General features: G+C 42.0%; 1 protein-coding gene across 2 annotated transcripts in view; it reads right to left on the minus strand.

Moving 5' to 3' along the window:
* Window positions 1-928: 928 nt before the first annotated feature.
* The window catches only part of HMGA2 (high mobility group AT-hook 2), a 121,748-nt gene continuing 108,799 nt past the window's right edge, over window positions 929-13,877 (minus strand). For both annotated transcript variants that reach the window (XM_053978917.1, XM_053978916.1), the window contains 2 exons: window positions 1,587-1,637; window positions 929-1,069 (listed from right to left, as the gene is read on the minus strand). In XM_053978917.1, the coding sequence (XP_053834892.1) occupies window positions 929-1,069; window positions 1,587-1,637 (192 nt within the window). The remainder of the gene's footprint in view (window positions 1,070-1,586; window positions 1,638-13,877) is intronic.

A 13,877-nucleotide genomic window follows, 5' to 3' on the forward strand; every position in this document is an offset into this window, starting at 1 on the left:
TAGAAATATTTGTGTTTCCTGCTGAGGTCTGTAGTCTTATTCACAGGCACTGGAGAAAGCATCTTTCTCCATGGCACTCAGCAGGTTTGCATGACACCAGGCTCAGGCTGGTCTGAAAATGTGGCTGTGAAATTTTTCAGGGTACCAATGCTGATGACTTGGCTATATGCTCCGTTTTGTGCGCCCAAGGAGGTTGTCCAGTGGAAGCTACCTGAATATCCAAAGAGATAATCTTTGGAAGTAATTGTAGAACCCAAGATCTTCACTGGGAAAATCCAGGCAAGTGCTTTCACCCAGCAGCCATTGCATTCAAACACAAGCTTTGATTTTTTCAGTAAGGTAGGTGCCAACTAAGATAGGCTTCTCTAGACCATGTAGTAAGCTATAGAAAGGTGGGCACTTGCAGGGTTCAGAATGTCATGTTGAGCCACACAGGAGTTACCTGAACAGCCCTGACTCCTCCCAGGAGCTCAGAACTGGCACAGACCCTACGCTGTCCTCCTGGCTGTCTCCTCCTTCTGCTGGTCCCCTTGGATCCTGCTTGGCCTCACAGGCTCCTGCCTGACCACAAAAGTTTTTCTATGGCTCCTCCTGAACTTTGTCACAGGCCAGCATCTCAGCTTCTGTTGGTTTAGCCATTTCCAGCCAGCTTAGAATGAAAAGGTGGAAACAACTGGGGAGAGGGGAGAGGAGAGGCTGCCCCTAGCAGCAGCACAGACTTATGCCTAGCTAAAGAGGCTGTTCAACTCCAGTCTCATCTTCCTTCACACACGTTTTCTGCTTTTTATTTGTCCCCTTTGATTCCTAAAATTTCAGGTGTAATTTGCCACCTTCTTCCTCTGTCTCACACTCTTCCTTTCTTCTCCATCTCCTCGATCTGGCACCACTTGCTGGGTGCAGGCAGAGTGACCTGTTTGCTGCACACATCTCAGCAAAACCCAGCACTGCATATGGATCCATGGCTCTGGACAAGGTACTGCATGAAAACAGACAGGACAGCACCAAACACGGTGGCCAGCATGACTCTGATGTTTCCATTCTGCCACTTTGGGCTGCATGGCATAACGAGCTGAAGGAGAGAGGCAACAATAATTGACAAAACACTGTAATTCATGCGGGGTGTAATAAAAAATGCCCGGAGTTTAGTGCAAACCTCCGTGTGTACTCATGCTTTGTCCTGAGAATTGCAGGCAAGACTTGGGCCTGTGAAACTCAGCAGGAGGGATCCCACTTTGCCTTTGAGCTATTTCCTCTGTGAGGAAAAGGTGCAGGGACCAGGCTATGAGGAACACTGAAGGACACAGGGAGGGCTGCTCAACACTTCTATGTGTCCTTTGCTGCACGGTATGAGCAAGGAAAAAGGAAGTGTCTGGAAATCTAAAATGGATTAAAGGAAATCCATCCTTTTCATCCTCTGCAAAGATTGCTTAGTAGGACAAAAATTTTAAACTCATGGACAATAAATCCATATTTATTAAATATATACTATAATCATAAGTAGTATATATAAATATGTATTTATATCAGTTGAATTGCTGATTGTCTCAGTAAAGTTACAAAATCTCTAGATTAATTTTTTTCAGTACCTTGCAGCAAAAATGCCAACCCTTCTGCCTCCTCCCCAGATAACTCCAATCCTATAAAATGAAGAAAGTACATTTTAGATTTTCCCTGGAAAAATACTGTTGCACTATCTCAATGTGCAACACTTTCTCTCCCAAAGAGAAGTAGTGTTTTTTCAACATGCAAACGTTAGCAGCCAGGCAGGACACTATGATCCATGGAGATCTGCACTTTTAAACTCAGGAAGTACAAATCAACCTATTTCTCATTAATCTTATCTCAAAAATCTAGCTGATGGGACATACTCTCAAGTTTATTCCTTTTTTAAAAAAGCTTTTCCCTCCTCCAGGACTGCTGGTGTTCACTGCTTAGATCAAACTGCCAAAGTCAGCCACCAGGTTATCTGTTAACTACTTGGATTAAGACATTCTTCTCAAATTATGTTTATAGGCTGCTCCCCTCCCTTTCTGCTCAAGTCCAGACCTCTGGTGTTTAAACTACATACTGTGCTAGGCATCTTGTCCCATCAATACATGAGATCTCTTCTTGCCCTCCTGTTTTCTTTTTATTCTGAAATAGATGGGTGCCATATGAGTAATCTCTAAACACAATTTCATGCAAAATGGTATCATTTAAGTGGGGTCTCTAATGCACCTTTCTAATCTTAGCAATACCATAACATTACGATTGGCCTCTTCAGCTCTGGGAAAGGGTTCTCATCAGTGTGCTTGACACTGCTGGAGTAGCTTCAGTGGATTTAAACATCAAGCTTATATACCCAAAGAGCTTGCTTGGCTTTCTGACAGCTGCCTAGCAGGGTGCAGATGGTTTTAGTTTATTCCCCATTTACCACCAAATGATTTTGCCCTTAAAATTAATAGAAGAAAAATATTTGGAAAGTGATAGCTGATTGTTAGATATTACTTTTAGTGTTCCTGTTCATATTTTTCTTTTCTTTCCCATATGCACTTTTTCTTGTGATCTTGTAGGACTGTAAAGTTATGATTCAGCAAAGTGCTGAAGGTGGGAGCATGGCTGTGCTGATTCTGTGGCTGCAATGACAGCCAGGAACACCTCCTGGGTGTGCCTTTGAGTGGGGTGCTTAGCTTGGTCAGCCCCATGGCAGCACCCCATCTCTGGGGTCACCTTCATCATCTTCAGGAGGGGAAGGAATAGGTGGTATGCATGGTTTTGGGAGCAACACAGGGATGGGCTCTAGCAGAGGGTTCAGTGCCATCCTTGTGTTTGCCACAGACATAGTTTTGGGATACAGTGTATAGGTGAGAAACTTTTCAAATGGGTTTTCAAGGATGGGAGTGTACCCTGTGTCTGTGGTTTATTGCTTTTGTGGTCATCCAGCCTCTTGACCCAGACCATCCCAAGGCTGGAGAGAAGGCGAGGCTTTTGATTTGATAGCATCTATTGAAATTAATTCCATGTGGGGAAGTAAGCACTGTCTCCACATAGTAACACTCATTGTGGAGCATACTGCTGAGTTTGAGCTCTGGCTCCAAAAAAAATGCTTGAAGGCAGAACAAATGTTTCATGGGGTTTTGAAGATACCACAACCCATGAGAAAGCTAAGGCTGCATGAATGTGTTTTGTATAACCCATGAATGAAAAAAAAAAAAATCTCAGAAGGCCTTAGACTTTTCACATTCATATCACTCTCAAATGAGTGCAAATGTGGTTTTTGCAGTCATTCTTCCTTTATCCATGTGTAATGAGAATATACCTTTGCCTTCTAGCTGGATGTCATTGAAGTCTAATATCTGTGTTCAGATGGGCCTTTAGAGCACCAGCACCAAACTCCAGAGAAGTGCTGACAGACATTACCTCTGCAATTCCTGTGCATTTTCCCTCTCCTCCTTTCAGACAAGGAGGTTCTGAAAGTGTTTTGGCCAGAGTTTGATTGACTGACTTCTTCAGTGGCACCAGGAAGAGTGATTTCATTGATTTCCCAGAGCTAAAAAGATTCACACCATCTGGGAAGCCCACACAAAAGATTTACAGTGAAAAAGGTGCATCATAGTTTTACTATTTTCTGATGCTGTTTTATTCTTATGAGATCATGAGACAATGATAATTCAAAAGGCTTCTTTTATAGTCTTTTTTACAGGGCTGCATAGGTGGAGGTTTATACTCCATCCAAAGGCTCAGCTGTGTAATTTTTACTCAAACTTAACCCAGCAGGAGCAGCCAGTGCAGCAGGACCAAGCCTGATGTCACTGTAGGTTGAAATTGAGCATTGGCTTTAATGAACTCCTCCATTTCAGGAAGTGGCTTGTTTTGATAAGTTTAATTATAATATAATCTATAGGTGAGGGAATCTGATCAGGTTTGGGCCGCAGTCTCCCATGCCCTGATGCTGACATCTGCCCCAAATCAAAAAGAGCAGTGCTGATGAACTTCCCAAGAAGCTACTGACTTATTTGAAATATGTGTCCTTGCTGTCTGTGACATAAGTGTACTCACTGAGCAGCAAGTCTCAGCTGAGATGGTTGTTTTCCACCAGGAACTTAAAATACTCCACGTAGCTTCTTCAAGCATTTTACCCCAGAATTTACTGTAGTCATGCTGCTGTTGCTGTGTACGCCGCCGACTCTGCCTACTGACTGCTCAGCTGAGGCAGCTCACATGGCTCAACCGTCCTTTGGGTGAGGCTGCAAACTTTGCATCTCCTCCAATATCTGTTGCGACCATTGATGCTGTTCCCTCACTTTTTAAATGCTATACCACAGGCTGGACAAACCATAAGCAAATACAAAATGATAAGAAAGTGTAAGTGACAACATGACTCTGTATTTTTGCCTTTTATTTCCATGTTTTAGATGTGCATTTAGATGTGTGTTTGAGGTTTGAACGGACCATATAACATCTCCTTGCAGGTACGTGACAACATTGTATAGAGGGACTTCAGAGCATAGGATCATAGAATGGTTTGGGTTTGAAGGACCTTTAAAGGTCATCTCATCCAACCCCCAAACACATGTGACCTTAGTGCTCCTAATATACTAGGGACATCAAAGAAATTATGGTAGATGGGAATAAATACCTCTAAGATCTTAGTTTAAAATTACCTGTGCTGGTTTTGACAGGGGTGTAATTAATTTTCTCCATAGTATCTGTATGGGAATAAGTGTAGGATTTGTGCTGAAAACTGTGGAGAATACAAATCTGTTGTTGCTGAGCAGAGCTTACCCAGCATCAGTGCCTTTTCTGCTTCTTGTACTGCTGCACCAGAACGTGGGCTAGGGATATGCAAGAAGATGGGAGGGGACACAGCTGGGACAGCTGACCACAGCTGACCAAAGGGGTATACCATACCATATGACATCATGTTCAGTCTGTAAAATCTGGAGGAAGAGGACAAAAGGGGGACACACATGTGAAGTGATGTCATTTGTCTTTCCAAGTCACCACTATGCATGAGGGACCCCTGTTTTCCTGGAGATGCCTGAACACCTGCCTGCCCACAGGAAGTGGTGAATTAGTTCCTTGTTTCCCTTTGCTTCCATAGGCATTTGCTTTACCTATTAAACTGTCGTTATTTCAATCCACGAATTTCCTCACTTTTGCTCTTCTGATTGTCTCCTCATTTCACTAGGGAAGAGTGAGTTGTGTAGGGCTTAGTTGTCAGCTGGGGTTAAACCACAACCTTACACTAGCCTTTAAATGAGTTGCATTCAAGGGACAGGTGTAGGAATGCCTGCCTGCTTCAGGCAATGGCTTGTGCTGGCTCCGAGGGCACATGACTGTCTATACTGACCCTATCCCCTCTCCCAGTCTGCATTTAATTGTTCCTGTGAAACTGGGACACAAAGCCTGAATCTCATTCTGGATTTTATGCACTTACATTGTGCATGTGATGAAGATAACTGACTTATCTGCCTTTGGAGACATATCTGGAAGAGGAGTGCAGGGGTTAGAGCAATTGCTCATGAGTAGGAGTGCTCAGCTCAGCAATGTAATTGGAAGCGACTCATATTCACTGTTTTTGAGCTAAGTTAACATCACTGTCTCAGCTTCCTGAACAGTCAGTAGGGAGGGATGAGTGATTCATCCCACCCAGCTTAGACCCATATTTTAGGAAGGAAGGAATTGCCCTCTGGCTGATGAAAACCTTAGATGAGACATCTAAGTTTTAAATTACTAAAGCTTGGTGACACAGATCTCTGCTAAATGCAGAAAACATGTTAATTTGGCTACTCTTTTGACCTTTAACTGAAGAAAAACATGCTAACTTTTCATCAACACCAAACACTTTACTTTTTTATTTACTACTATCCCACTACTTCCTGGGGTCAGCCCTCCTTAGCTTGTGGGAGTTTATCTCAATTGAAAACACAGTGTGGCCACTCTAGTTCAGTCCTTTTCACCTCCATAGATTATAAGAACACTCACTCATTTTACTCATGCTTTCAAAGTGTCTTGAACCACCCTTGTGCACATGGTGGGGAAGAACAGACTATCCTAAAGGTTTGCACTGCTGACATTATTGCAGGGTCCTGTTGCTGAGGGACTCTATCCCCATGGAGCAGGGAAGCCTTTGGACTTCTGTCAGTAGGAAACAGAGAGAGACACTCACTTAAAGCGACTGTAGCTGTACCTCCCTATGCATCATCTTCCCAGCAGTGTAAAACCATGTCTGTACATCTCAAACACCCATTGCAAAACAGTGTCTGCTGCAGGTGCTTTGAATTATAAAAATGAGAAGTTCTCAGATGAAGGTTGGCTTTTCTCTGTTTAGTTTCTAGTGGATTGCTTTACTGAAACCCACAACAATGGGTGAAAGGGAAACCTCATCTAAACCAAGGAATGGTTACTTCTGAATAGTTTATTGATCTGTTACCTCATTTTTAATTTTCTAGAGTAGCTCACAGCCATACTTAAGCAAAGAACAGAATGTTAAGTTTACTAAGAGCTGTGTGTTAGCCTCTGAATTTCCATAAAGAAAGCAAGCAGGTTATGTAAATAGCACAATATCAGCAGCTTTCCATCTCAAACAGCTCATGTGAGCAGGGGCAGTGGTTCCAACCTGCTGATACTCTTTGAGATGCCCTCTGCTCTGCGTGTGTGCATGTGGCTGTTTTTGAACACTTTTCATGTCCAAGCAATTTACCAAACTTCAGAGTCCTGGATGTAGTTTCCATTTAGAAAGACAAAATGAGTTGGGCATTTCTTGTCTTAAGCTGCTCTTCATGAAGAGCACCCTGAGTCTGGTTGCCTGAGGACAGCAGGAGCAGAGCCATACACATCTTCTTTGCTCATATATTTAGTCTTTGTAGTCAGCACCTAGGCAAAAAGCATTCTTGCCAAGCTTTCTTCTGGCCATGCTCATAGTGCTATTTGCCCCACTCTGTCTCTTTTTTCTCCTTCTGTTTTTGTCTTGCTGCTTTTCTTTGGCACATAATTTACTAAATTCACTAGGTTTTGTGTATGGAGCAGAGGTTGCAACTTTAACTGGTCTTCACTTCCATGAAATAGATCAATTATCCCTAAAATTCATTGTCATAAGCCACTCCAATTTCACCCACCTCCCCATCACTGTTTTCGTCCCTGCATGTCATTTGTGTGCACTCTGAATAGTGTCTATTTAGCTTCGTGATTTGCAGGTTTTTGTGTTACCAGAAAAGCCATTACTGATCCACGACCAATTACTTTTAGGGCTGCATGTCCTAAGAGTTTATTTAAGGCCTTGAGATTCCCCATAATGTAGAGTTCAGAGAAGTGCAAAGGTAAATCTGTGCACTACAAGCTGATTTTAGTCAAGCCCTCTTGAGGAAAAGGCAATAGTAGATAACCTCTACAGGTCAAGGCTAATTGCCAAAAAGAATTGAAACAGCCTTGAAGTTGTTAAGGGAAAGGGGATAGACAGAAGATTATAAATGCTTCCTGTGTTCCACAGGAAATGAAATCTTCCTATCTTCCTTTCTTAAGCCTATTTCCTATTGAAATCAAGCACTATACTATTTTGTTGTGTGCATTGGTTAAGATAGATGGGGACTCTTTTCATGCAAAACACACCCACATATAACCAAACCAAAGTCTTTTGTGTCACATTCTGATAGAAGGAAGAGAGCTTTCATTGCTAACACAGACAATTAAGCGCTGATGAAACAATTTAATTCTAAAGATTTTAGTAGAAAACAAGTCTTCCCCCTAACCTCTTAATAATGATGCAGGGAAACTTATTTATGAAAAAAATGTCCTTATTGGTCTGGATTACACAAGTTTTCTGATTTTCATTCTGTGCTGTGCAATTGCTGTGTTGTTGTAAATACAATATAGCACTTTGTTGAGTGTGCTAGGGACATAAGTGATGAAGAATCACCAGTAGCCTTTGAAAAAAATTTTTTTTTTTTTTTTTTTTTTTTTTTTTTTTTTTTAAGCATTAGAAATATAAGATGCAGTTATGGTCCTGCTGTATAGTTACACATACCCAAAACCAGAGATGCATCTTATGACTGTAAACTGCTTGCAAGAATGAGAGTGGGGTTTGTGTAATGGCCACCTGCAACACAAGTTCTATATCATTATTTTTTGCCACGCAGAGCTTTGTTTAGGGCAAGATCCCGTTCTCTCTGCAAAGATGTAGGGTAACTTATTGACCAGTCAGTGGTACCTCTAAGGTCTGTGGGGACTATAACTGGACAGTGAGGTGGATCTCAAGAGTGTTGCTCGTAACACAATAGCCATATGTGGGGACATCAAAAGTCTGGATCACGTGGGGAAATCCAGAGGATGATATTCCCCAGGGCTCAAGTCTCATTGACTTTACTGTCTGTTGGGATAAAAATACCAAACCTAAACCATCCCAAACTGTGCACATTATGAACCTTTGGCAAAAAGAAGCTTATTAACTGTGCTCTTGATAGACATTAATTTGACTTGGACCCAAGTGCAGCTGCAGTCTAGGAGCAGTAATTTCTTGTGAACACCTGAGCATATCAGGCCTCAGAAAACCCCTATCTTATACTATGATGTAGCTTCAAAGACAATACTCTACTCTTATGCAGGACCAAAGCAACTCCTTCAGTGCATCTGCTGAGCTGATTTGTTTTCAAATGCTGATTTAAATTTTACTTTTTATTATGTGATATTGCTAAAACTATGGTTTTATGGCAAATGTGTTCCAGTTCAATAAAAATGTGTTTATTTTTTTTCCTCCTCCCTGAACTAAGAAAAAATGCCTTGAGGGACTATATATGTTTAATAGATTTTCTGAATTAAAACCCCCTTCAATTAAAATAATAATCTTTGGTGGTCCCACATAATATTTTCTAGCTGACATTCATGCATAATGTAATGTAATCTTGTTTTTTGATGGGACTCCTGTCTTTCCTAAGTTTCCTCTCTAGCTAATTAATGTTTCTGCCTGCTATTGATTTTTCAGATCCACCCAACTTTCATTTGTTATTTTCTTCCACTGTTTATTTTAATAGCATGCCTTAATGTAGCATATGTTTGGATTCCAGCTCCAGTTTTACCCTAGCCATTATTAACAATGTAAAACTCCTCCTTTATGTGACAATGCTAATGTTTTTAGCTGTGCTTTATTAGCCCCATCTCAGTAGGGAAGCACTGTTAAGGCTTGTGTCTTATCTGTTAATGTTTCAATTTCCCCTTTTTCTAACAGATAAAAGCTGATTGTAATCCTGTGTGACAGGTTTGGGGCACAACCATCTGCGGTCTCATTTTAAACAGGCAGACTGCTTCCCACTTAAACTGCTGCCACAGTAGACTGCTATCTTCAGGGTAATCATAATTACATTCATGTATCTTCAGAGGATGCTAATTACAGGAGGATGCTTGCTTTCTCTTGAATACAGGAATAAGTGCACTGCAAGTTTAGAGTGACTAAGGAGGGGGAAAGCATTAAATCAAAGATGGGAAGGAAAGAAGTGAGAAACATATCCAGTATGCCAAAAGGTTGTTTGAATGGCAAAGGGAAGTAAAATGTGTGAAGAAAAAAGACATGTTAAACCTTATTGTCACATGGAGGTGAATCAGTCCAGAGCAGCAGAGGTCATCATTCTAACTGAAGGACATGAGGATGGTTGGAACAGCAACTTGGCTAGAGCAGGACCTGCATGCCAGGGACATCTGGAAGCAAGGTGGAGTGAGTGCTCAGGATGCCTTCCTTCCTTTTGCACTTATGAGTGAGGTGGGATGGCAGGAGGATCAAGGTTTCCCCATCACTAGCATGTCCAACATGGCACAAAGCCCATGGATCCTGGAGCCAGGCAAGAGCATTGACCTATATTGATTCTGTTTGTTGTAAATAGTCCAGATAGCAAGGATCATAGGATCATATAATCATAGAACAGTTTGGGTTGGAAAGTACCTTTAAAAGGTAGTTCTTTCCAACTTCTTGCAATGAGCAGGGATGTCTTCAATTAGATCCGGTTATTCAGAGCTCCGTCCAATTTGACTTCCAGTGTTTCCATGTCTATATTGTTCAGACAATGTATTTAACACACAATGGCACACATTCATTTGGCTGAGCAAGTAGGTACAATAAATCACAGAATCACAGGATGGTTTGGATTGAAAAGGACCTGAAAGATTATCTAAGTGCCATGCCTTGGGCAGGCACACTTTCCACTACACCAAGTTACTCAAAGCCCCATCCAACCCAGACTTGAACACTTCCAGGGATTGAGTATCCGCAGCTTCTGGGGACAACCTGTTCAATAAAGTTCCAACTGGTAGTATTTCTGAAAAGAGGAGGTATAAAGCAACCGGACCTTTATTTGTGCAAAAACCTACATGCTTGTCCTGGTTTCATCCAAGGACAGGGTTAATTTTTCTCAGTAACCAAGAGGGTGCAGAGCCTGGAGCCATGTGGCGTGTCCATGTTGTCACTTCTGAGAAGGAGGGGACTGCAGTCAGAGTAAAAGCAGGTATACGGGGGGGATCCAGCTGCCATTTTGTTAGTTGTCTCAGGGTTGTGCTGCATCAGGCCAGTAGGTGAGAAATTTGCATGTAAAACACCCTCTCTCTTGTACACTGTTGTTATCAATATTGTTGCTGTTACTGTTTATTTTCTTATCTCACTGCTGTTTCCAGTAAGTTGTTAGCTCATAATGTCTGCTTTTTGTCTCTCTCACTGGAGGGGCCTGAGGGAGGGAGCAGGAGTGTCGTTCCTAAATCATGACAACGCTTAAATACTTCTGTATATTTAAAAATTAATGTAATCACAAAGATGGTGGGACATAAGAAAGGAAAAACTGAAAGGCAAAATTCTATGTCCTTGTATACAGAGGTGCCGGGGTGAAAAGCATCATTCAGGCTTCAGGTGAAGTGTAAGGCATGACAAATCTGACTCCTCTCGTGTGATTGGGAGAACACATTGCCATTGCTCTGGGTCATGTTTCTAATAATGACCAGACCAGATGGTTTGGTTTTGAAAGAGCTATGGACAATTAAATAGCTGTGCAAGGCACTGGCAGCACCAGCTTTCAGTACTTCCTCCCCATATTTGCGTGGATGAGATGTGATGGCAGAGGAAAGCAAAACCAGAAACTTACTATGACACCTGCCACAGGCATCTTGGATAAAGCAGTCTTGGCTGCTAGACAAATGTAGGCCTTAATCCTTCAGAAGCCAATTAATTTTGCACACACAAATACTCTCACCGTGGAATAAAGCATGCAGAAGTTTATTGGGAAGTTTATTCCCTGGGAAGGGAAGTGGAAGTGAAGCAAGCTGGAGGAATGACTAAGAAGTAGGGGGGAGTTAAGCACAGAGTAGCCGAAGTTGAACTACTTGGCTGACCCATCAGGTGAGTGGGTTGCAGCTGGAGCATCACATCAGATAAAATAACAGGAAGAGCCAAGTGATGGCACACACAGGGAAGACGACCACCAGGAAAACTGAACACTGAAATGATCTTTTAATACCACTAAGCAGAGTGATAAAGCAGAAGAGGACATACAATGTGATGAATGCAATTACTCACATCTGACTCAGGACTGAATGGGTGTTGCTACTTAGTGCTTTTTTTGTCATCTTATTTTGGTTATTTTACAAGTAACTGAGGCCAAAGGAAACATGTCATGAAGCCCTTGGGAAGACAGACATTGAGAGGAGAGTCTGAAAATGAGTGAACACAAAGAATGTGTAAACCTACACATCTCAGGAAATAGTAACTGCACAATCCCCTTAGGTGAGAGAGGAATGGTTGCCAATATGAATCAATGGACATGCACCACAGACAACTTAATCAGATGATGGAGGTGACTGTCCCATTCTGCTCTGCACTTGTATGGCTTCACCTTAAGTCCTGTGTGTAGTTTTGGGCACTGTAATATAAAAAAGACAAATCTGTTAGAGAGTGTCCAAAGGAGGCCCAAGGAGGATGGTGAAGGGCCTTGAGGGGAAGCCTTATTAGAGACAGCTGACATCACCTGGCTTCTTTGGCCTGGAAAAAGGAGACTGAGGGCACACCTCATAGTGGTCTTCAACTTCCTCATGAGGGGAAGCAGAGGGACAGGTACTGATTTCTTCACTCTCATGAACAGGGCTGGGTCTCTAGAAAAGGTCATGAAGATGAGTCAGGGGAGGTTTAGGTTGGATATCAGAAAAAGATTCTTCACCCAGAGGGCGGTAAGGCCAGGAACAGGCTCCCCAGGGAAGTGGCCACAGCACCAGCCTGACAGAGTTCAAGAAGTGTTTGGGCAACACTCTCAGGCACATGGTGTGATTCTTGTGGCTGTTCTGTTGCAGGGCCAGGAGCTGGACTTCAATAGTCCTCATGTGTCCCTTCCAACTCTGGATATTCTATCATTCTATGACTTTAAATCTCACTGTAACAGGCCAAGAGACCACGTAAGAGTAAATGAAGAGAAGACAGAAGGACTCTGCCAACTTACCTGTGGCAATCTTGGGGGTAGCTGAATTTTAATACAGTTTCCTGAGCTCTTCAATTTGTGAAGACAGTATTTAGACATATCCCTTTGTCTGCTGCTCTGAGTACCTGCTCTTTCTAACCTAATGCCTGCATAATGGAAACTCCATGAACTTGGATGCAAACTGCAATCTTGTCTAAGAAGAGAAGGCCTATCATCTTGGTGATCCGTAAGAGGTGGATCTGAGACCATGAAACAAAACCCCCTATCAGTCTGGCCTGTGCTATGGTGTTCCCTGTCTGGCGGGTACTTGCTGGTCCCCAAGTGCACAGTTTAGCCTTTAGCTCAGCACATCAAGTCCTGGGCCAGGAATGGGTGTCACCTTTTGGGGAGCCTTGTAAGATGTGTAGTTCTGCTAAGCGCACACCCCTGGGGCCCTTAACAGCAAATTAATTTCTCAGGCACATGCCTGTGGTCCTGGGACAATTAAAAAAAAAAAAAAAAAAAAAAAAAAAAGACAACTTGCATGCAAGGATTTTACAAATTTGGTCATTGTGACCAAACTTTATTACCCATTTTATGGAACTGTGACAAAGTCTAGGAATCAAGCAACATGGGGATCACAGAGGCTATTATGTTTATTGTGCTGAACAGACTGTGATAAACCATTAAAGGAACATTTTCAACAAGCAAGCGATTTGAAGTACAATCATAGACAGCAACTCTACATGAAGAACAAAGCAAAAAGTTAGAAGACACTCAAAAGGAGAAGTAAACTGTAGTTCAACATCTTGAAGCAATTTTTTTCCTGCAAACACACCTCTCTTGCAGAAATGGTAGAAGAGTTACATGTCCAGTCATAGTTAGCAGTGACCAATGACAGCAAAGAACAGTCGTATAAAATTTATCTCCCACAAAAATAAACTATATATATAAAAAAATTTTATGATGTTCTCACTGACTCAATGGCCACATGCAATTTTTCCGTCTGAAAAAATGAGGTATAGTAGGCCCTAAGAGGTAGTAATGTGTTTTGATTGTACTACAATATATAGAAAATGTAAGATTCAGTTAATCAGAGTGGTAAGTCTCTCAGAGGTTGAAGAGTGACACACAGAGAAACAATTATTTCTGTGTCATCCACTGAATACCGTGGCTTTAAAAAATGCAACAAAACCCCTCAGACCCCAAAAGGGACTTGCTAAGGCTTGATTTGATGCCCTTTGAAGTCAGTAAAATTCCTATTACTGCCTTCAAGTGACACTGGATTTGGCCTGTTAGAGCTACTTATAGCTAGGATTATTTCTCTTTCACTTGATATTATCATGTCTAGTTATAATATTCCAATCAGCTCTTTCCCAGCAATTCCTGCCACTGAACCCTGCGCAGCCTTTCGTGGAGGTCTGTATTTCTTGACACTGCCTCTTGGAAGAAGCCAGTAAGTCGTTATCCTTAACTGCA

Source organism: Vidua macroura, chromosome 5, assembly GCF_024509145.1.
Source record: "Vidua macroura isolate BioBank_ID:100142 chromosome 5, ASM2450914v1, whole genome shotgun sequence".
Lineage (NCBI taxonomy): Eukaryota > Metazoa > Chordata > Aves > Passeriformes > Viduidae > Vidua > Vidua macroura.